At 46.4% G+C, this 23,529-nt stretch overlaps 1 protein-coding gene across 2 annotated transcripts; it reads right to left on the bottom strand.

Annotated features, from left to right (window-relative positions):
• Positions 1 to 5,781: 5,781 nt before the first annotated feature.
• LOC143765030 (uncharacterized) lies at positions 5,782 to 23,162 on the bottom strand. Of its 2 annotated transcripts, none has more exons than XM_077251262.1 (6): positions 22,718 to 23,162; positions 21,556 to 21,638; positions 21,008 to 21,139; positions 20,710 to 20,901; positions 15,942 to 16,065; positions 5,782 to 8,483 (listed from the first exon to the last, which is right to left on the bottom strand). In XM_077251262.1, exons 3-6 carry the CDS (start codon positions 21,113 to 21,115, stop codon positions 6,994 to 6,996), a joined length of 1,914 nt encoding a protein of 637 aa, XP_077107377.1. In that variant the 5' UTR covers positions 21,116 to 21,139; positions 21,556 to 21,638; positions 22,718 to 23,162; the 3' UTR covers positions 5,782 to 6,993. The 2 variants fall into 2 exon arrangements, with proteins under 2 accessions (XP_077107377.1, XP_077107375.1); XM_077251260.1 differs by having other exon boundaries at positions 5,782 to 8,486; positions 22,718 to 23,161.
• Between the last annotated feature and the right edge of the window lie 367 nt (positions 23,163 to 23,529).

A 23,529-nucleotide genomic window follows, 5' to 3' on the forward strand; every position in this document is an offset into this window, starting at 1 on the left:
GCCATCTGATATGAGATATACAGGTAGGACTTTTTTCACCATTCTATAGCCTGTATGCCCATATTAACCCCTTAATGACCTGGCCATTTTTTGCAATTCTGACCAGTGTCCCTTTATGAGGTAATAACTTAGGAACGCTTCAACGGATCCTAGTGATTAGGACATATTGTGCTTCATGTTAGTGGTAAATTTAGGTCGATAATTTTTGCGTTTAGTTGTGAAAAAATTGGAAATGTGGCGAAAATTTTAAAAATTTAGCAATTTTCAAATTTTGCATTTTTATTCTGTTAAACCTGAGAGTTACGTGATACAAAATAGTTAATAAATAACATTTCCCACATGTCTACTTTACATCAGCACAATTTTGGAAACAAATTTTTTTTTTGTTAGGAAGTTATAAGGGTTAAAAGTTGACCAGCGATTTCTCATTTTTACAAAAAAAAAAATTTACAAAACCATTCTTTTAGGGACCAAATTACATTTGAAGTGACTTTGGGGGAATGGGGGGGGGGGTCAATATGACAGAAAACACCCAAAAGTGACAGCATTCTAAAAACTGCACCCGTCAAGCTGATCAAAACCACATTCAAGAAGTTTATTAACCCTTCAGGTGTTTCACAGCAGCAGAAGCAACATGGAAGGGAAAAAAATGAACACTTTACTTTTTAGTCACAAAAAATTATCTTTTAGCATCAATTTTTTTATTTTCCCAAGGGTAAAAGGAGGTGGACACCAAAAGTTGTTTTCCAATTTGTCCTGAGTACGCTGAAACCCCATATGTGGGGGCGGGGACCACTGTTTGTTACACTACACTTGGGAGGGCACCATCACAAAAAATAAATCTAATACATATACCAAGAGGGATCAACCTGCAGTATGTCTAATTAGAACCTAATTCCAACCAAGGAGAAAGCAGACATACCGTACAAAAGCAGGGATCACCACAAATTATGCAACAAATTTAAACAAATTTTATTGCACTAGTACACACTATACCAAAAAAAGAAAAAAAAATAAATTTAAAAACCTTTAAAATGCAGAAATGGAACATACTACAGGAGCACCGGTCATGCCAAAAAAATGCAACAGGTAGATATGGTTAACATGTTAACACGATGTTGGGGTGGATATACTTTTGTTCATTATGACTGCTAGGATTGGTTATATCTACCATCTTTGTCCTTAATGCAGGGCCGTATTTGCCACTAGGCACTTGAGGGCACGTGCCTAGGGCGGGACAATTCGAGGGGGGCGTTACCTGAGCAAGTTTTTTAAAAAAAAAATAATTTTTTTTTTCAAAAGTTCGGGGTCGCCCCGCCCACCCACCTCAGTCTTCCGGCTGCTGTGGGGGTATTGGGTCTCCGGCGAGTTACTGCTGAGGAGTGAATGAGAGGATGTCGGTGCATCCCTGAAAACAGGGGGCGGCAGAGCGGCAGTCAGTACAGGTGATGCTGGTGCCGACTCTCCCTACTTCCTGCTGACACACAGTCCACTTACCGGGGGTGGGGTTGAGGTGGAATGGCGGCGCCCTGTCTCCCGACCTGGCTGGGACACACATTGCTGGCCTGGGACTCACAGCGGCAGAGCAGTACACAGTGAGTAAACATTATCTCCCTCGTCCTGCCCCCACGCTGCTTGCAGCATGGCTCTGTCAGTGACTCACCACTTCCCTCAGACTCCTCAGGCTCATTTCTGTCTGGAAGCTGGAGCACAGACAGCAGAAGCAGCACTGGCATTGTTTGCACCCAGTCCCAGATAGTGAGTGGGGTGGGGGTGTAATATGTATCTGCCTCTGGTCTGGTTTAGACATTATGGGGATACCCACCCTGTGCCTGGCATCACCCTGCCTACCCTGTGCCTGTCATCACCCATCATACTGCTCACTCTGTGCCTGCCATCACTGATCACCCTGCTCACTCTGTGCCTGGCATCACCCATCATACTGCTCACTCTGTGCCTGGCATCACCCATCATCCTGCTCACTCTGTGCCTGGCATCACCCATCATACTGTCCACCCTGTGCCTGGCATCACCCATCATACTGCCCACCCTGTGCCTGGCATTACCCTCATAATACCCACCCTGTGCCTGGCATCACCCATCACCCTGCCCACCCTGTGCCTGGCATCACCCATCACCCTGTGCCTGGCATCACTCATCACCCTGTGCCTGGCATCACCCATCACCCTGCCCACCCTGTGCCTGGCATCACCCATCATACTGCTCACTCTGTGCCTGGCATCACCCATCATACTGTCCACCCTGTGCCTGGCATCACCCATCATACTGTCCACCCTGTGCCTGGCATCACCCATCATACTGCCCACACTGTGCCTGGCATCACCCATCATACTGCTCACTCTGTGCCTGGCATCACCCATCATACTGTCCACCCTGTGCCTGGCATCACCCATCATACTGCCCACCCTGTGCCTGGCATCACCCACTCTGCCCACCCTGTGCCTGGCATCACCCGTCACTCATCACTCTGCCCACCCTGTGCCTGGCATCACAAATCACCCTGCCCACCCTGTGCCTGGCATTAACCATCATAGGACCCACCCTGTGCCTGGCATCACCCTCATAATACCCACCCTGTGCCTGGCATCACCCATCACTCTGCCCACCCTGTGCCTGGCATCACAAATCACCCTGCCCACCCTGTGCCTGGCATCAACCATCATAGGACCCACCCTGTGCCTGGCATCACCCATCATACTACCCACCCTGTGCCTTGTGTAGTGGGTCACTCAGTGATGACCCGGCTAAGTTCCAAGGAGGGTTAAATAAACCTCCAAAAGATGCCAACAGGGCCCTTAATGGTGTTGTGTACCAAGATTAAATTCTCAGAGCCATAATTAGACTTTAAATGGTGCAGTCAGCCCTGTGTTGCTCCTGGTGCAAGATAATGCCCATGTGGTGAGCATGTGTAGCCAGCTCCCAGATGATGGCAGCATTGATGCCAGTGTCTGGCCCTCTCATATCACTAGATCGGAATCCAATGCCGTCTCTGGGGTTTTATATCGTATATTAGATCAGTGCAGCAATTGCCACCAAGTAATGCCACAGTCCGGGAGCTCCCTGATGCCATGGTCGAGATGTGGGGGGAGCTCCATCCGTCCGGACTCAATCCGCTGTCTCCTCAGGAGCCTGTCCAGATGTGGAGCAGCTGCACACACTGCTGAGTGATAAATGTCACACAAACTGGATTTGCCTGCATGTATTTTTTTTTCTTTTTCCTTTTGATTTTCGAATGATCCAGGGGACGGCCCTCATTTGTTGATGACTTTGGTTTCTATTGACAACGAAATATACAATTTCATGCGAAAACAGCGCGGAGGGGGCGGCGCCCGGCGCCCCTGAAGATTTGAGTGACGGCAGTGTGGCGTTTCAAGCAGGGGGGTGAGGACCTGCCTCCCTGGCGAAAGACAGGTATTTTGGGGAAGTTATAAAACGCTTTATTTTGGGAATACATGCACCAAAAACTAAAAGAGCCACCTTGTTCGAATGCAGCATTACTGCTGCTCAAGGTGGCTCTTTTAGTTTATAACGGCTGGAGGGGGTGACAGTGGCCCTTTAAATGTTTTTAAAGATTTTTTTGTGTTTTTCTTTTTTGGTATAGCGTGTACTAGTGCAATAAAAATTGTTACATAATTTGTGGGGAACCACTGTTTCGGTGCACGGCAGAGCGCCGTTTGACTTTTTGAATAGAAAATTAGCTCCAATCATTAGCGGACACCGTGTCGTGTTTGGAGAGCCCCTGTGTGCCTAAACTTTGGAGCTCCCCCACAAGTGACCCCATTTTGGAAACTAGACCCCCCAATGAACTTATCTAGGATGCATAGTGAGCACTTTGAACCCCCAGGTGCTTCACAAATTGATCCATAAAAATGAAAAAGTACTTTTTTGTTTTTCACAAAAATTTTCTTTTAGCCTCAATTTTTTCATTTTCACATGGGTAACAGGATAAAATGGATCCTAAAATTTGTTCTCATATGTGGTCATAAACCACTGTCTGGACACATGGCAGGGCTCGTAAGGGATGTGTGTTGAGCACTTTGAACCCCCAAGTGCTTCACAGAAGTTTATAACGCAGAGCTGTGAAAATAAAAAATTATTTTTTTTCCTCAAAAATTATTTTTTTAGCCCGCAATTTTTTATTTTCATAAGGGTAACAGGAGAAATTGGACCCAAAAAGTTGTTGTCCACTTTGTCCTGAGTACGCTGGTACCCCATATGTGGGGGTAAACCATGGTTTGGGCACACGTGGGGGCTCGGAAGGGAGGGAGCACCTTTGACTTTTTGAATGCAAGATTGGCTGGAATCAATGGTGGCGCCATCGCGTTTGGAGACCCCTGATGTGCCTAAGCAGTGGAAACCCCTCAATTCTAACTCCAACACTAACCCGAACACACCCCTAAACCTAATCCCAACCATAACCGTAACCACAAGCCTAACTCTAACCCCACACCCCTAACCCTAATCTGAACCATAATTCCAACCCTAACCCTAGTGGAAAAATATAAATATTTTCTTTATTTCATTATTTTCCCTACCTATGGGGGTGATAAAGGGGGGTTTATTTACTATAGTTTTATTTTGATCACTGTGAGGGTCTATCACAGTGATCAAAATGTACGTGGAATGAATGAATGAATGAATGAATGAATGAATGAATGAATGAATCTGCCGGCCGACTCGGTGGGCGCACTGCGCATGCGCCCGCCATTTTGGAAGATGGCGGCACCCATGGGGGAAGATGGACGGACACCGGGACTCGATAGGTACCGGGGGGGGGAAATTGGACAGCGAGGGGAGCGGAGGACAGGACGGAGGGGGGAGGAGGGCAGCGGAGGACAGTACGGAGGGGAGGAAAGACTGACGGCGGCGGTCGGTGGCGGGGGCAGATCACGGTCTCCAGCTGTGGCCAATGATATTGCAGCATCGGCCATGGCTGGATTGTAACATTTCACCAAGTTTAATTGGTGAAATATTACAATTGCTCTGATTGGCTGTTGAAAGTGAAACAGCCAATCAGAGCGATCATAGCAACGGGGGAGCAAAGCCTCCCCCCTGGGCTCAACTACAAGTCCCCCTGTACCTGCAGGTCAGATGAAATTTCAGTTAACCCTTACACCCGACCTGCAGGAACGCAATCCCGCCATGATGCCAAATAGGCGTCACAGGTCGGATTGGCACCTACTTTCATGACGCCTACGTGGCATCACAGGTCGGGAAGGGGTTAATAGTTTAGATAGGTCAAATGTGACAGCAGATGCCCTTGAATGAATCTAGGTGTCTAGCTCCCCTTTTATCCGGTCGTGATCATTAATATTGGTCACGTCACTTAAATCATGACATTTGTATTAATGCTTGCCATTGTCTAGCTTTGGAATTTAATACTGTGCATGGCTTCCATGGTAGATGCAAACACTCCCTGTGCCTTCTAGGCAGTATTCTCAGAGCTATCCTAAAAGTGTAAATGTAAAGCATGGCTTATAATCATAGGTTTTTAATATAATTTGAATAGTGGGGTACTTTGCTTAAAAACTTTGAAAACCCAGGACCCAGTAGTTCCTCTGAAATAAACTTCAAACCTTATTGTTGGGGTTTTGGGTCAATTCTGAAATGTAACTGCAATGTTTTCATTATGTGATACATTCCTTACAAAACAATAGTATTAACAGAAAACTCCTTCCTTCTGTGATAACACATAGTATAAGGACTGTACCAAGGTTCAGGATCTGATGAGGATTTAGAAATGTAGGAATACAGACAATCTACAAAGCACTAACGATATACTGTATTATGGTAAACATGGCACAAAAACAGCATTTTAGATATAACGTTCTCAGAAAAAATAAGAATGATCAGTTTTTTTGTATGGAATACAAATCAGACAAAGCTTTTACCACTGGTGCAGAAATACTTATTACTCTATTAAAGGGAATCTGTCACCAGATTTTTCTATTCTATTTGAGAGCAGCATGATGTAGGGGCAGAGATTCTGATTCCAAGGTTGTGTCACTTACTGAGATGCTGGCTATAATATTGATAAAATCACTATTTTGTCTACTGTAAATCTACTAGTTATCAAAATGTTGAGCTCTGTATTACCCCACCCCGGCTACTGATAGGCAGTTTTCTGCCTATGTACAGTGTACACAAAAAGATCCCTATTGGTGGTGGTAGTAGGGTTATACAAAGCTCATGAATATGGAGGACTATCTGGCAGCAGGTTTACTAGACCTCTAATAATCTCCTGCTAATAAAACAGTAATTTTATGAAAACTACACTTAGGCAGCCCAGTAAGTGATACATCACTAAAAACAGTGTCTTTCTCTACATTACGCTGCTTTCAGATCAGGTGGCAAATTTCCATTAACAGCAGTTTTTAGGGTATGTGCACACATTGAGTAAAATGTATACACCATTTCAGCATCTCCTGGCAAGAAAAATGCAGCTGCAAAAACGTAGGATTTCACAATGCACTTTTGACTGATTTGACTGAAGTCAATGGTGAAAAACATAGGGCTGAAACATATAGAGAACGGACATGCTGCAGAATATTTTTTGCCCCAAATAAGCAACGAGTACATCATCCTCCAGGTTTCTCATTCACTTTGCTGGCATCAGGATTGCTTCAGGTTTTTCTAGAAAATCTGCATGGCAAAAACGTACCAAATCTGCAACGTGTGTACAAGCCCTTATTCTCTAAGGCTAAAGCCATGAAGTGTAGTTTTGGTGCATAGCAAAACTGCATGCAGTTTAATATTTTTGATTTCATATCAGTTAAACAGCGCCATTCACAATTAAATTGCTCTCATAAATTTGGGCTATGCTGTAAAAAAAAAACAAAAAAAAAACAAACAAAAAAAACACTGCTAAAACCATGTTTGCTTATACAAAAACTGCAATGTGTGGCCTTATCCTACTGGCACATTACACCTGAAATCTGAGTAATGCATTTATCTTCTGAAGAAGAAAATTGGCTATGCCTGTTGGTGATTTTTTTGATGTGCAACAAGGCCCGATTTTTGGGCAAACGTTTTACCACATACTGCACATGAAAATGGTTTCTCGCCAGTGTGAGTTCTTTCATGTGCAAGAAGGCCAGCTTTCTGGGCAAAACCTTTCCCACAGGTCAAACATGAATATGGTTTCTCGCCAGTATGAGTTCTCTCATGTGCAATAAGGCCTGCTTTCTGGGCAAATTTTTTGTCACATTCCGGACATGAATATGGTTTCTCTCCAGTGTGAATTCTTTGATGTGCAATCAGGCCTCCTTTTTGGGAAAAATATTTTTTACATTCATTACATTTAAACAACTTCTGCTCTAGGTGAATTTCAATGTGCTCTAGAAGGTATGCTTTTTGGGTAAAACCTTTCCCACATACCACACATGAAACTACTTCCTCTTCAAAGTGACTTTTCTGATGATCAACAAGATCTGACTTGAGGCTAAAACATTTCCCACATTCTGAACATGAAAACTGATTTTCTCCTTCGTGACTTCTCTGGTGGGAAATAAGTTTTGATTCATTTGTAAAACTTTCCTCACATTCTAAACATGAAAATGGCCTACAACCGGTGTGGCTTTTCTTATGTTTAACTAGATCCAGCTTCTTGGAGAAACATTTTTCACAGTCTGGACATGAAAATCGCTTCTCTCCCAAGTGAAATTCTTGATGTTGAACTAGTTTTGATTTTGTACTCATACATTCCTCACATTCTGACCGAGTTCTTTGATGTCCAACAAGATCGTGTTTCTTGGTAAAAGTTTGTCCAATTTTAGAAGATGAAAATGTCTTCTCTTCAGTGTGAATTTTCCGATGATGAATTAGTTGTGATTGGTTGGGAAAACCTTTTCCACACTTGCTACATGAAAACAGCTTCTTTCGTTTGTGACATTTCTCATGTTTAGTAAGAACTGATTTCTTGATGAAACATTTCCCACATTTGGGACAAGTCAACTGCTTCTCTTCTGTGTGAATATTTGGATGTTTAACAAGATTTGACTTTGTAGAAAAGTATTTTCGACATTGTGGACAAGAAAATGGCCCCATTCCTTTGCGAAGTCTCTGATGAGGAACAAGATATGATTTCCGGTTAAAACGTTTGAGACACAGGGCACATGAAAACTTCTTTACAGGTTTATAAATCCCCAGATGATTATTACAATTAGCTTTTTGCTTTAAATATTTCATGCCTTCAGAAGACTGAAGAAGTGCAATGTCCGTCAATGTCCTCTGAATAAGAAAAGATGCTTCCTGTGTAAATTTCTTCTCCAGCTCTGATCTTAGAAATAATTCTTGTCCACTGTGTTCCGTAATTAGATCTGATGTATGAGAAAAAGGTTGCTCTTGGTTAAAATTAGGTGATGACAGATCTCTGCTATGGTGTTGTGGATAAAGAATCTGTGCAACGGTTTTTCCTCTTGGAGACTCTTGTGTGATATTTTTTACATCTCTTTCACAACCATCTGCTGGAGATAAAAGGATTTTATTTTTATTTATTTCTGTTGCTTGAAATGCAAAGTAGGTAAATCAAGATATATCTGGAAAGTTTCCTTCACCGAGTCCAATGCATAACTAGAACAAACAGGACGTATACTATAACTAGAAAAAAGGCCCATTTACAATCGACCAAAAATTGGCAAACAAGTAGTCATAAAATCGCTCTTGTTCATCAGCCACTATAAATATGTGGCCAATAACTGACAAACAAGTTCACCAGATGATTAGACTATGTAAGTCCATTAGACTAATGTCGGCTGAACCTGCTGATATTGATGGGTAAGGGTTGTACTGACCCTCACTGGAAATGTCCAACAAAAATAGGAAGAGAAAAAGAAGTGGCACTCATCCTGTGGCTAAAATTTTATTCCTTTATTATATACCGGTGGAGGATACAGACAGACAGAAAAAGGAGATTTTTGTGTACTCACCGTAAAATCTTTCTCTTAGTCTCTAATTGGGGGACACAGGACCATGGGTGTTATGCTGCTGTCCACTAGGAAGCGACACTATGCATAATCTGAAAAAGATTAACGGTGGCTCCTCCTCTGCAGTATACACCCCTGGACGGCATCAGCCTTCTCCAGTTTTGTGCAAAAGCATTAGGAGGAGCGTAACATGAATAACATAGACATGCCTATAAGAAGGCCACTATGCACGAGCTCAAGGAACAATATGAGAACTCAACAGAAACAATGGCCCGTAAAGGGCAACAGGGTGGGAACTGTGTCCCCCAATTAGAGGCTAAGAGAAAGAGATTTTACGGTGAGTACACAAAAATCTCCTTTACTCTGTCGCCTCATTGGGGGACACAGGACCATGGGACGTCCCAAAGCAGTCCCTGGGTGGGAAGCAATGGACGAATATTGTGCAGACAGGCCCCTAAACTTGGGGCACCGCCGCCTGCAGAACCCGTCTACCCAGGCTCGCGTCCGCTGAGGACTGGGTATGAACTCTGTAGTGTTTAGTAAACGTGTGTAGGCTAGTCCAAGTGGCCGCCTTACACACTTGTTGTGCTGAAGCCTGGTGACGAATGGCCCAGGAGGCCCCCACCGCTCGTGTAGAGTGTGCCGTAATACCGGCAGGAAGAGAATTCTTAAGGCGGTAGGCCTCTTGTATGGTCGATTTGATCCACCTGGTAAGGGTAGCTTTGGAAGCTTGCAGACCCTTGCGGCCGCCTTCCGGAAGAAGGAAAAGAGAATCGGACCTCCGGAAGGACGCAGTCCTAGACACATATATACGCAATGCCCTGACAAGGTCAAGCGTATACAGAGCCTTCTCCACTCTATGAACCGGACAAAGGGAGGCAGAGAAATTTCCTCACTGAGGTGGAAGGTGGACACAACCTTCGGAAGGAAGGATGGGACCGTACGGAGGACTACCTTGTCCCGGTGAAAGGCCAGAAAGGGCAGTCTGCAGGAGAGTGCTGTCAGTTCAGACACCCTGCGTAGCGAGGTGATTGCCACCAGGAAAACCACCTTTTGGGAAAGAAGGCGAAGCGGGACCTCCTTAAGGGGTTCGAAGGGTGGTCCCTGCAATGCTGTCATGACCAGGTTGAGGTCCCACGTTTCTAGTGGTCGTCTGTAGGGGGGAACCAATCGGGAAACCCCCTGAAGGAATGTCCTAACTTGCGGCTTGGTAGCAATGCGCCTTTGAAAAAGCACTGAGAGGGCTGACACCTGGCTCTTAAGCGAGCCCAGAGACAGCCTGGCCTCCAGACCCGATTGAAGAAAACCAAGAAGTTTGGGGAGGGAATAAGGGAATGGGGTCTGGCCATGAGATTCGCACCAAGTAAAGAAAGCTTTCCAGGTACGGTAATAAATCTTAGAGGCTGGCTTCTGTGCCCTGATCATGGTTCCAATGACATCCGGCGAGAGCCCTGCCTGGATTAGAACCCAGGTCTCAAGGGCCACGCAGTCAAATTGAGCGCCCCTGAGTTCTGGTGGTAGAACGGGCCTTGTGATAGAAGATTGGGGCGGTCGGGGAGACGCCAGGGGGCGTCTGCTGTAAGTTGTACGATGTCGGCGTACCATGTACGTCTGGGCCAGTCTGGTGCGATTAGGATGGTTGGAACTCCCTCTTGCTTGATCTTCCTCACCACCCTGGGTATCAGGGGGAGAGGTGGAAAAATGTACAGAAGCTGGAACTGGGTCCAGTCCTGAACCAGAGCGTCTGCTCCGAGCGACCGCGGATCGTGTGTTCTGGCCATGAAGTTGGAGACCTTGTCATTGAAGTGGGATGCCATTAGATCCACATCCGGGGTCCCCCAGCGATGGCAGAACTGGCGAAAAATTTCGGGTTGGAGAGAGCACTCTCCCGAGTCCATTCCTTGTCGGCTGAGGAAGTCTGCTTCCCAGTTGTCCACACCTGGAATGTGGACCGCCGAGAGAACCGACCCTGTGTCCTCCGCCCAGTGGAGGATGTGTGACACTTCTCGCATCGCCTAGTTACTGCGGGTCCCCCCTTGGTGATTCACATATGCCACGGCCGTGGCATTGTCCGACTGTATTCTGATGTGAGAGGCTGCCAGTAAGTGATGGAAGGCCCTCAATGCCAGGAGGATGGCACGAATTTCCAGGATGTTGATGGGCATGGTCGCTTCCACTGGGGACCACTTGGCCTGTGCCCTGTGGTGTAGGTGCACTGCACTCCAACCCGTTAGGCTCGCGTCGGTGGTCAGAAACTTCCATTGACCTGTGAGAAAGGATTTCCCCTTTGCTAGCGAGGTTGGCTTGAGCCACCAGTGCAGGGACCTCCTGGTTGACGACGTTAGCTGGAACTCCCTGTCGAGAGAAAAGGGATTCCTGTCCCAGGACTTGAGAATGGCTAGTTGGAGAGGCCTGAGGTGAAACTGGGCAAATGGGACCGCTTCTATTGCTGCCCCCATCTTGCCTAGGACTCTCATGGCAAAATGGAGAGATCGAGGGGGTTTGTGGAGGAGGGTGCGAACTCCTAGGCGGAGAGCCAGTGCCTTGTCCTTGGGAAGGAGCACTAGACCTCTGGAGGTGTTGAATAGCATTCCCAGGAAGGTCAGGGACTGACTCAGGGTTGGTGATGACTTTTGTAGGTTTATTAACCAGCCCATGCAACTGAGAGTATCGGTTGTGATTGAGAAGCTGAGCTCGCAGTCCTTGAAGGTGGGAGCCTTGATGAGTAGATCGTCCAGGTGTGGAACGACTACTATGCCTCTGGAGTGCAGGACATCCATGGTGGCTGCCATGACTTTGGTGAACACTCTGGGAGCCGTGGCGAGTCCAAACGGGAGAGCCACGAATTGGTAGTGGTCTTGGCCTATTGCGAACCTGAGAAACCTCTGATTGGTAGATGCAATAGGTATATGCAGGTATGCGTCTTGTATGTCTATGGAGGCGAGATATTCTCCCTTCTCCATGGACGCAATGATGGACCGAAGGGACTCCATGCGGAAGTGACGAACCCGTACATATTTGTTGAGCTATTTTAGGTCTAGTATGGGCCGTACACAGCCTCCTTTCTTGGGAACTACGAACAGATTGGAGTAGAACCCTCGGAAGCGGTCGGTCGTGGGGACCGGTACTATGACTCCTGCTTGAAAAAGCGAGGAGACTGCTTGGTGGTAGGCACGAGCCTTGGCTGGTGGTTTTGGGGGGACAAGAGAGGAAGAATCAGTCCGGTGGGTTGGAGGTGAACTCTATCTTGTATCCGGAAGACATTAGTTCCCTGACCCACCTGTCTTCTGTAATAGGCAGCCAGACTTGATGAAAGACCAAAAGTCGGCCGCCTACTGGTGTGGTGTCTTCCGGAGTCCGTGAGTCATGATGAGGAGAAATTCTGAGATTTTCCTCCTCTGGGCTTAGGCTGGCCTGCTTTTGACTGCCATGTCTTGTCCGACCTTTGCATCGATCGTGAGTTGTCCCTGCGTGGGGAATGGTTACGATTTTGTGCTGGACGCGAGACGGGCCAGCACGAGGAGTTCCGAAAGGATCGGAATTGAGTTTGGTTACGCTTCTTGTAAGTGCGTTTAGGTCTTAGTTGGGGAAGAGAAGTACTCTTACCCCCGGTAGCGTTGGATATCATCATGTCCAACTGTTCACCGAAAAGTCGCCCACTGAGGTAGGGGAGGTGCATGAGGGACTTTGAGGCTGCGTCTGCTTTCCATTCCCACAGCCAGAGGATACGCCGAATTGTGATGGCGTTTGATGCTATCCCCGCTACTCCCCTTGCTGAATCCAGAGCTGCATGAAGCATGTAATCTGCTACAACTGCTATTTGAACCGCTTGGTCCGACAGCTCAGGAGCGGATGCTTGGAGAGCTTGTAAATTTTTTGCCCAGGCCAGAATGGCCTTGGCAGCCCAAACTGAGGTGAACGCGGGAGCCAGGGATGCCCCTGCTGCCTCAAAAATTGAACGAGCCATGCATTCTACCTGCCGGTCTGCTGCGTCCCTGAGGGTTGAGCTATCTGGCAGTGAAAAGAGGGTCTGTGCTGCTAGCCTAGAGACTGGGGGGTCCACTTCGGGTGGATCTGTCCATTCTTTGGTGTCCTTCTGCGGGAAGGGGGTACCTCGCCTCCACATATTTGCGATTAGCGAATTTTTTCTCAGGCTGTGAGAGCTGCTTTTTAAGGATCGCCTTAAACTCTGGGTGGTTAGAGAAAACCTTAGGCGGCTTCAGAGGTCCTTCAAAGGAAATCTTGTGTTCTGGGGCCTCTGGTGGCGGATCAGAAATATCCAGCACCTGATGGATGGAAGAGATTATGTCCTCAACTAGAGCTGTATTGCTAGGGGGGATTGGGATCAGGGACCCAGCTACGCTGTCTCTCCCTAGAGGGGTATGACCGTGTGCTATGGGATGACGCAGATGGACTTGATCTATGGGTCCGCTTGCGTCCCGACCTAGACGTGGATGTGCCAGGGTCTTCTTGTTCCTGAGTCAAGCTGTCCCTTTGCTGGGTAACGGTCATAGCCGAGGCATGACCCTGCAGAGCCTGAAGCAATGTGGAGGTTAGGTTTATCAATAGACTGCGTCATAGATTGCGACATCTGAGTAGCCCATTCTGGCGTGGCATTAGACACCGAAGCAGTGGCAGGGGCCTCTTGGGGCTCTGACACATTAGTCTGTATACAGTCCTGGCAGTGCGGGTACGTGCTGCCACTGGGGAGAGTGGTCCCGCAGGCTGTGCAGAATGCATAATAGCAGTTCTGCCTGGTTCTCTTGGACCTTGACCCCGGCATAGTGCACAGAGTGCAGAGGGGCTGGCTATGCAGAGGACCCTATAGTTATGCAGAGAAGCCTATAGGGGAGCCTTATAGGGAATATGGATTCACAGCTGAGTAAAGAAACCCAGCTGTGATCTTACCCCACCAGTGTGCCCCTAGGTCCAGCGCCGAAGATCCACAGGCCTGTGCCCCCCGGAGACTGGCTGGCCTGGTCCTGCTGACTGGGAGATGCAGGGTTAATCCCTGTGCAGCAGAAAGAAGAGGCAGGGGGAGAAGGGGGCAGAGAGCTGGAAAAAGGCGGCAGAACTGTGTAAAAACGCGCCCCTTCTGTCTCGATCCGCCCCCTCTATGACACTGTAGAGTGTCATATTTGTCATCCGGGGGGCAGGCCGGGGGCGGAGAGGAGGCGGCGGCTTCAGCTAGGCCAAAGTCGGGCCTAAATTAGATGCCTGATGCCCAGACCGGCGCGAAAGTCCGGGAGGGGGTCGAATCTGAACCGGACCCCCCCGGATTTAAAGGCAGGATAGCGGTGGGGCTGTAAGCGGAAGGGGGGCCCCCCTGAGGCAGTATAGAGCTGGTGCTGCCGCAGAGACAGGGGCGCAGGGAGCCCTGTGTCTCTATTGTGCCATGCCTGCCTGCATTCCCCCCCGGCCCCGACAGGAGCCCACAGCTGGGCTGGGGTCCCTGGATGCAGGCGCAGTGTGCTGGCTCATTGCTGGGAGCTGCAGAGTGCTGCCTGTACAGGCCCTACCTGAGGCGTCTCAACCTAATGCCCCCAGAGGGGGATTAGAGAGGGTGCTGCTGTGACCATCAGGGGGCTTTATACTCGCCTCGACCTCAACCCAGAAACCAAAAGGAATTGGGGAAGGAGGGGGGCCTCGACTTCGGACCAGCAGCCGAGGGACTGGGGAAGGAGCAACATGTGGAATAGCCATCTCTACTTCAACCGGGCACCCCATAATAGGGGGCAGAGGAAGGAGCCATGCTGGGAGTCTCACAGGAAACCCACTTTTCTTCACCTGTATCCCGCTGGAAAAAACGGAGTAAAAAAAAAAATTTTAGGTGTGCCTCCTACGCCACTAAGCAAAAACTGGAGAAGGCTGATGCCGTCCAGGGGTGTATACTGCACAGGAGGAGCCACGGTTAATCTTTTTCAGATTATGCACAGTGTCGCCTCCTAGTGGACAGCAGCATAACACCCATGGTCCTGTGTCCCCCAATGAGGCGACAGAGTAAAAGTGATGGCCGTTTCACGCTGGCAAGTGCTTCATCCAGGCTCCACCCAACCTCCCTTATTATCCTGTTTTGCAAGGTGGGTGGTGGAAACATATTATAACAAACAATTACATAGTAACACACAATTTCCATAACAAAATCAGCTCCATTGCAAGGAGCATACTGACACAAATCACTTTCGGAATAATAAATTAGGTCTATCTTCCCCAGATGGTGGGGGTAGTCACCCCGTGCAATTCCTGCAAATTGCACTGCTCGCATTTATGAAGGGAGGTTGGGTGGAGCGGATAACAGAGCCTGCATGTAGCGCTTGGCAAAGTGAAATGGTAGTCGCTCTTTTTTCTGTCTGTATCCTCCGTTCAGTACGTACGTTCAGCCATTTCACTATTTTCTTTTACATTTTTCTGTTGAACCACAATTCAAAAGCAATGTCTGATTTTCATTAGATTATATTCAGTAAAAGTTAAATTGAAAATTACTTTTGTCAATTTCAAGCTATTTCAGGGGCCAATGTGGGTTTTCCTTACTTCAACAGAAGGGCACCAACAATTTGGTTCATCTGTGTAACTGGTGGCCCATGTGTTCACAACTACTATATGTGGTGGTCTAGGGCTCCTGGCATTTGGTCGGCAAACTGTGTCAGGAACTTGAATGCAAACAAAATGTGGGAGGCTGATTTTTCATCTTTAAGCTGAGGTAGATCAGCACATAGTAGAAAAGATAGTGTGGTAAAGGTATTTACTGTACAGGTGTTTAAGGCTAATCCATTATCTGTGGAAAAGTGGTGCGTCATATGAAGAGGTTTCAGAATTTTATCAATCACGCCTAACCAAAATATATTATGATAAGCTGTACCAAATGATAACGTCATATGGAGTTTTGCTTGTTCTGCTTTACAGATTTACACCTACAATGAATACAATATTTATATTTGATGATCAGATGAAGGGCGAATATAGGTAATCCTCAAAACGGTTCTCTTCTCCACTTACCCACTAATGCACAGGGCGGTTTAGTCTCCATCATGATGTCCTTGTACAGATCCGTGTGTCCTTCTATGTACTCCCACTCCTCCATGGAGAAATGGACAGTGGCATCCTGACACCTTATAGGAACCTGACACACAATGATACAGTCATCATCCAGACACATCATCCCTTGTGTTACTGTATAATGTCCCAGCAGTATAGATGGTGCAAAACGATCCACATGACACGGTCCACCAGCCAGATCGATAATCTGTAGCTGTCGGATGCGAGTCCTGAAAACTCCTTTTGTAGAAAATAGAAAACTATCCAGCATGTTGAATGAAAATCAGAAGTCTTTATTGAAGAATTGAAAAGTCGCACCAGTGTACATGGGCAGAAAAAATGTGCAAATCTAGCATACGCGTTTCGGAATTTAACCCCTTCCCGATCTGTGACGCCACGTAGGCGTTATGAAAGTCGGTGCCAATCCGACCTGTGCCGCCTATGTGGAGTCATGGAGGGATCGCGTCCCTGCAGATCGGGTGAAAGGGTTAACTCCAATTTCACCAGATCTGCAGGGACAGGGGGAGTGGTACTTCAGCCCAGGGAGGGTGGCTTCACCCCCCCGTGGCTACGATCGCTCTGATTGGCTGTTGAAAGTGAAACAGCCAATCAGAGCGATTTGTAATATTTCACTTATGAAAATGGTGAAATATTACAATCCAGCCATGGCCGATGCTGCAGTATCATCGGCCATGGCTGGAAACCCTGATCTGTGCCCCCACCGCCACCGATCTGCTCCCCAGTCCTCCTTTCTGCCCCGCACTGTGGTCCGCTCCCCTCCGTCCTCCTGTCCGCTCCCCCGTGCTTCGATCCACCCCCCCCGTGCTCCGATCCCCCCCCCCCCCGTGCTTCGATCTCCCCCCTCATACTTACCGAGCCTCGCGGTGTCCGTCCGTCTTCTTCATGGGCGCCACCATCTTCCAAAATGGCGGGCGCATGCGCAGTGCGCCCGCCGAATCTGCCGGCCGGCCGATTCGTTCCAGGTACATTTTGATCACTGTGATAAAACCTATCACAGTGATCAAAATAATAAAAATAGTAAATGACCCCCCCCCCCCTTTATCACCCCCACAGGTAGGGACAATAATAAAAGAAAATATTTTTTTTTCTTCCCCCACTAGGGTTAGGGCTAGGGCTAGGGTTAGGGCTAGGGTTAGAACTAGAGTTAGGGTTAGATTAGGCTATGTGCACACATGGTGCGGATTTGGCTGCGGATCCGCAGCCGATTGGCTGCTGCGGATTCGTAGCAGTTTTCCATCAGGTTTACAGTACCATGTAAACCTATGGAAAACCAAATCCGCTGTGCCCATGGTGCGGAAAATACCGCGCGGAAACGCTGTGCTGTATTTTCCGCAGCATGTCAATTCTTTGTGCGGATTCCGTTTTACACCTGTTCCTCAATAGGAATCCGCAGGTGAAATCCGCACAAAAAAACACTGGAAATCCGCGGGAAATCCGCAGGTAAAACGCAGTGCCTTTTATCTGCGGATTTTTCAAAAATGGTGCAGAAAAATCTCACACGAATCCGCAATGTGGCACATAGCCTTAGGGTTAGGGTTGGAATTAGGGCTAGGGTTGGAAATATGGTTAAGATTAGGCTTGTGATTAGGGTTATGGTTAGGGGTGTGTTGGGGTTAGGGTTGGGATTAGGGTTAGGGTTGGGATTAAGGTTAGGGGTGTGTTGGGGTTAGGGGTGTGTTGGGGTTAGGGTTATATCTAGAGTTGGGATTAGGGTTTGGGGTGTGTTGGGGTTAGAATTGAGGGGTTTCCACTGTTTAGGCACATCAGGGGTCTCCAAACGCAACATGGCGCCACCATTGATTCCAGCCAATCTTGCGTTCAAAAAGTCAAATGGTGCTCCCTCCCTTCCGAGCCCCGACGTGCGCCCAAACAGTGGTTTACCCCCACATATGGGGTACCAGCATACTCAGGACAAACTGGGCAACAATTATTGTGGTCCAATTTCTCCTGTTACCCTTGCGAAAATAAAAAATTGCTTGCTAAAACATAATTTTAGAGGAATGAAAAATTATTTTTTATTTTCACGGCTCTGCGTTATAAACTTCTGTGAAGCACTTGGGGGTTCAAAGTGCTCACCGCACATCTAGATAAGTTCCTTGGGGGGTCTAGTTTCCAAAATGGGGTCACTTGTGGGGGGTTTCTACTGTTTAGGCACATCAGGGGCTCTGCAAATGCAACGTGACGCCCGCAGACCACTCCATCAAAGTCTGCATTTCAAATCGTCACTACTTCCCTTCCGAGCCCCAACATGTGCCCAAACATTGGTTTACCCCCACATATGGGGTATCAGTGTACTCAGGACAAACTGGACAACAACTTTTTCAGGTCCAATTTCTCCTGTTACTCTTGTGAAAATAAAAAATTGCGGGCTAAAAAATAATTTGAGGAAAGAAAAATGATTTTTTATTTTCACGGCTCTGCGTTATAAACTTCTGTGAAGCACTTGGGGATTCAAAGTGCTCACCGCACATCTAGATTAGTTCCATGGGAGGTCTAGTTTCCAAAATGGGGTCACATGTCGGGGAGCTCCAATGTTTAGGCACACAGGGGCTCTCCAAACGCGACATGGTGTCCGCTAACGATTGGAGCTAATTTTTCATTCAAAAGTCAAATGGCGCTCTTTCCCTTCCGAGCCTTGCCGTGTGCACAAACAGTGGTTTGTGACCACATATGAGGTATTGGTGTACTCAGGAGAAATTGCCCAACACATTTTAGGATCCATTTTATCCTGTTGCCCATGTGAAAATGAAAAAATTGAGGCTAAAAGAAATTTTTTGTGAAAAAAAAAGTACTTTTTCATTGTTACGGATCAATTTGTGAAGCACCTGGGGGTTCAAAGTGCTCACTATGCATCTAGATGAGTTCCTTGGGGGTCTAGTTTCCAAAATGGGGTCACTTGTGGGGGAGCTCCAATGTTTAGGCACACAGGGGCTCTCCAAATGCGACATGGTGTCCGCTAAAGATTGGAACCAATTTTTCATTGAAATAGTCAAATGGCGCTCCTTCCCTTCCGAGCCCTGTTGTGCGTCCAAACAGTGGTTCCCCCCCACATATGGGGTATCGGCGTACTCAGGACAAATTGTACAATAACTTTTGGGGTCCCGTTTCTCTTTTTACCCTTGGGAAAATAAAAAAAATGTTGCTAAAAGATCATTTTTGTGACTAAAAAGTTAAATGTTCATTTTTTCCTTCCATGTTGCTTCTGCTGCTGTGAAGCACCTGAAGGGTTAATAAACTTCTTGGATGTGGTTTTGAGTACCTTAAGGGGTGCAGTTTTTAGAATGGTGTCACTTTTGGGTATTTTCAGCCATATAGACCCCTCAAACTGACTTCAAATGTGAGGTGGTCCCTAAAAAAATGGTTTTGTAAATTTCGTTGTAAAAATGAGAAATCGCTTGTCAAATTTTAACCCTTATAACTTCCTAGCAAAAAAAAAAAATGTTGCTTCCAAAATTGTGCTGATCTAAAGTAGACATGTGGGTAATGTTATTTGTTAACTATTTTGTGTCACATAACTCTCTCGTTTAACAGAATAAAAATTCAAAATTTGAAAATTGCGAAATTTTCAACATTTTAGCCAAATTTCCATTTTTTTTTCACAAATAATTTTTGCGTTTATCGACCTAAATTTACCACTAACATGAAGCCCAATATGTCACGAAAAAACAATCTCAGACCTGCTAGGATCCATTGAAGCGTTCCTGAGTTATTACCTCATAAAGGGACACTGGTCAGAATTGCAAAAAATGGCCAGGTCATTAAGGTCAAAATAAGCTGGGTCATGAAGGGGTTAATCCTTATTCATTACATACTATTTTAACAAGATATGACATAAAAAAGATAATCAGTGTTAAAATTGTATGCAATGAATAAGGCTTAAATGACAAAACGAGTATGCTAGATTTGCACATTTTTTCTGCCCATGTACACTGGTGCGACTTTTTAATTCTTCAATAAAGACTTCTGAATTTTATCCAACACGCTGGATAGTTTTCTATTTTCTACAAATGGTTTCCTAACTGCGGCATTGCGGGTTTCCTTGCGTGGTATCCATTCAGAAGGCTAATAATTTTCTCGTGAAAACTCCCTCCTACCTCCCAGCTTCTGCGGCTCTTCTTTTAATACTACAGCATATAAAAATAATTGTGCAAAGGGATCAAGTTAGTAAACTCTTGATATTTTCATTAAGGATAAAAACATGAACAATAAATAAAGTGAGTCTGTCAATGGATGGCACTACACCACAGCAGAAGAGAATGTTAAGTTTATGACAGAAATATAAGTCATAACTGTGGAAATATAATGTAGAATCTGCAAACCGGTATGTCATACTGTGAATAATCTAAGCACCAAGTGGCAGATTGATCAAAAAAGTACATTATGAATACACATAACCACAATTGACTGATCGAAGAGTAGACAAAAATAAATGGTAACCAAGACAAGTTATAAACTCTGCTGTGGTGTGGTGCCACTTCCCCGACGCGCGTTTTGACAATTTTGCCTTCTTCCAGGGGAGTCTGGCCTCACTGTAGCATGTCGCACATGTGACATTGCACCAGGCCGGGTAATTTAAAGAAGATCCGCGGATACAGTCAGGTAGGAGGCGGTTCTCAGAGCTCCCGTCCAGCGGTCACAGCTTACTGAAGTGGCCGATGGACCAGGTCCTGAGAATGGATTTGCACCAACTCATCTCACTAGCACTCACCTCTCCAGTCAGCAGCTCAATGATCTTGTTTGTTAGATCTAGGATCTTCTGCTCATTGTATGTCCCAGGGTTCAGTGAGTGAGGTGGAAGATCTGTCATAGGCCCCTGGGTTCTGCTCCATCTTTCTGACAAACAGGAACAATTTTTGGGAAACAGACATTCACCAAATGTCTTTTTCACTATTGTGTAATCCTGAGGAATAGACAGATATCATCACTATGTACATTCTCAGAATGTCTCGCCTCTTAAATAATGTTTCTGTGTGATTAATAGAATTATAACTCCCACAATTTCTTACCTCTCCAGTCAGTTGGTAGATAATCTCCAGGGTGAGGTTTAATATACTCTTTATCATCCCACTTTTGTCCTTGACTACCATTTGTGGTTCAGTCAGGTAGAGGACCATGGTCTTATGATATGTACTGTAAGACTTCAACAGAAAACATATTTTACTAAAGAGACATGAATGAAAAAAAAATAATTAGCATAGTTTTCTAACCAACTGCTTAAAGGGAATGTGGTACAACCAGAAATGCTGTGAGCCTGCAGATATAGTGGTAAATTGGAAGCACTCCCTGTCATGGGGGCATTGGCTATAATGATGTAGATGTAGTTACAGTTGAGAGATTTTCACCCCATTAAGGATTTCACATTTTGCTCCAATCCTGATTCTTTCTTGTGTCGCACATACCATGGCCCCAATTCATCAAAGCGACTTGACACTTTAAGTATTTTTTATGCATTTTTTTCAGCATGGCATTAATGCTTTTTAAGTATACAATGAGGTGTAGAAATAGAGTGTTTTTTGGTATACTTCCCCTGTAACTACCTTATACTTATACTCACCTTCCAGCGGCTTCACCTCTTACTGACAAGTCACTGGATGGCGCCAGCAGGTCACTTTTTGATGGAGATGGACCGGAGCGACGCTGGAAAAGAATGAAGGGGCGACAGGTGAGTATCAGACAGGGGGCTCGGGACTTACATTTAAAGCAACACTCCAGCGGTGCAATAGAAAAAAAAGCTGGAGTGGTGCTTTGAAGACTGTGTGTGTTCATACCCATAATGAGGGGTTTTTGTTGTTTTTTTTTTTTATTATTAACGTGGAATAATAAAATATTCGTCAAAATACTGTGCAATTACTCCAAAAGGTGGGCACCCGTAAGGAAGAAGACTTGACTTGTAACAACTAGAATCACTTTTAGAAGTTGCCCAGTGTGCAATAACAATGATTGCACTTTATGGTCTATAATCCTTTAAAGGGATTGTCCAGGACTTTTAGGGTATGTGTCCACATTCAGGATTGCATCAGGATTTGGTCAGGATTTTCCATCAGTATTTGTAAGCCAAAACCAGGAGTGGAACAATTAGAGGAAAAGTATAATAGAAACATATGCTCCACTTCTGTATTTATCACCCACTCCTGGTTTTGGCTTACAAATACTGATGGAAAATCCTGACCAAATCCTGATGCAATCCTGAACGTGGACACATACCCTTAGACTGATGGCCTCTTCTTAGGACAGATCATCAATTTCTCATCAGTGGAGGTACAAGACCAGACACCACTGCAGATCAGCTGCTCCCGATGTCAGCAGCAGCTGGATGGCAGAATAGTGGCTGTGACCGGTTACTGCACATCCATCCCCCTATTTATCAGAATCAATGTTAAGGTTCCAGAAAACCCCTTCAAAACCCCCCGACTGCAATAGCAGAAAGTCACAGAGGGAATATTTACTGCAGAACAAATGTATAAAAAGAAAAAAATCCCAAGGACCAGAAACCTTTGTTTGTCAGAACATTTTGTCTAGAGAGGCGCTGCGAGACATATAGCAGTAACCATACAGTGTGCCCTGCAGCCGCAGGAGTATATGGCAGAGTTACAGGCTATGGATCCGCTCTGAAATCACCTGTATATAAGGGTTCTGTTTATAGGGTCTGTCAGACACCCTATATAAGGGGACAGTAAGTGTACCTCATATGGAGAGGAAACAAGAAAGACACTTACTGAGCGTCAACAGATGCTGGATCCTAGTGAATAAAGAACCTGAGCTCCAGGGCTGGGGCTGCTGTGGTGGGCTCCTTGGCTGGGGCTGCTGTGGTGGGCTCCTTGGCTGGGGCTGCTGTGGTGGGCTCCTGGGCTGGGGCTGCTGGTGGGCTCCTGGGCTGGGGCTGCTGTGGTGGGCTCCTGGGCTGGGGCTGCTGTGGTGGGCTCCTGGGCTGGGGCTGCTGTGGTGGGCTCCTGGGCTGGGGCTGCTGGTGGGCTCCTGGGCTGGGGCTGCTGAGCTGGGGCTGCGGTGGGCTCCTGGGCTGCTGGTGGGCTCCTGGGCAGGGGCTGCTGAGCTGGGGCTGCGGTGGGCTCCTGGGCTGCTGGTGGGCTCCTGGGCTGGGGCTGCTGGTGGGCTCCTGTGCTAGGGCTGCTGGTGAGCTGCAGGACCTTTGCTGATGTCAGGACCATGTGACCAGTCACAGAAGGCGGAGTCAGGCTGTAGGCAGTGTGGGTGGAGGTCGGAGTGCACGTTCTGTTGCTCTTGTGTGAGGGCATGTTCAGACGTAATGGCCGCTTTGCAGTAAACAAAGCAAAACACATTTATTATATCCTTAAGGTTTACTAACATGTTGTAGTTATTTCTTATGTTTTGCCATGATGTCAAAATTGCAGCAGAAATACATAATATGTGATGTGAATAGGACCTAAATGTCTTTATAAGCAGGTAATAAGTGTGCTCTTCATAAACCTTAAGTTCACATGATAAGTATCTGGTGCATTTTTCATGCAATTTTCATTGCACAAAAATAAACGCAGCGTCTTCCAGTATG

The sequence above is a fragment of the Ranitomeya variabilis genome, chromosome 4 (assembly GCF_051348905.1).
Source record: "Ranitomeya variabilis isolate aRanVar5 chromosome 4, aRanVar5.hap1, whole genome shotgun sequence".
Taxonomy (NCBI): domain Eukaryota; kingdom Metazoa; phylum Chordata; class Amphibia; order Anura; family Dendrobatidae; genus Ranitomeya; species Ranitomeya variabilis.

What these genes read in the sequence shown, in the direction of transcription:
- LOC143765030 (XM_077251260.1), bottom strand. Translation starts at nt 21,115, where the DNA reads ATGGTCCTCTACCTGACTGAACCACAAATGGTAGTCAAGGACAAAAGT. An exon ending in TTGAGCTGCTGACTGGAGAG is followed by an intron (nt 16,066 to 20,709) that starts GTGAGTGCTAGT and finishes ATTGTGTGTCAG; the next exon opens with GTTCCTATAAGGTGTCAGGA. An exon ending in ACCGCCCTGTGCATTAGTGG is followed by an intron (nt 8,487 to 15,941) that starts GTAAGTGGAGAA and finishes TTTTATCTCCAG; the next exon opens with CAGATGGTTGTGAAAGAGAT.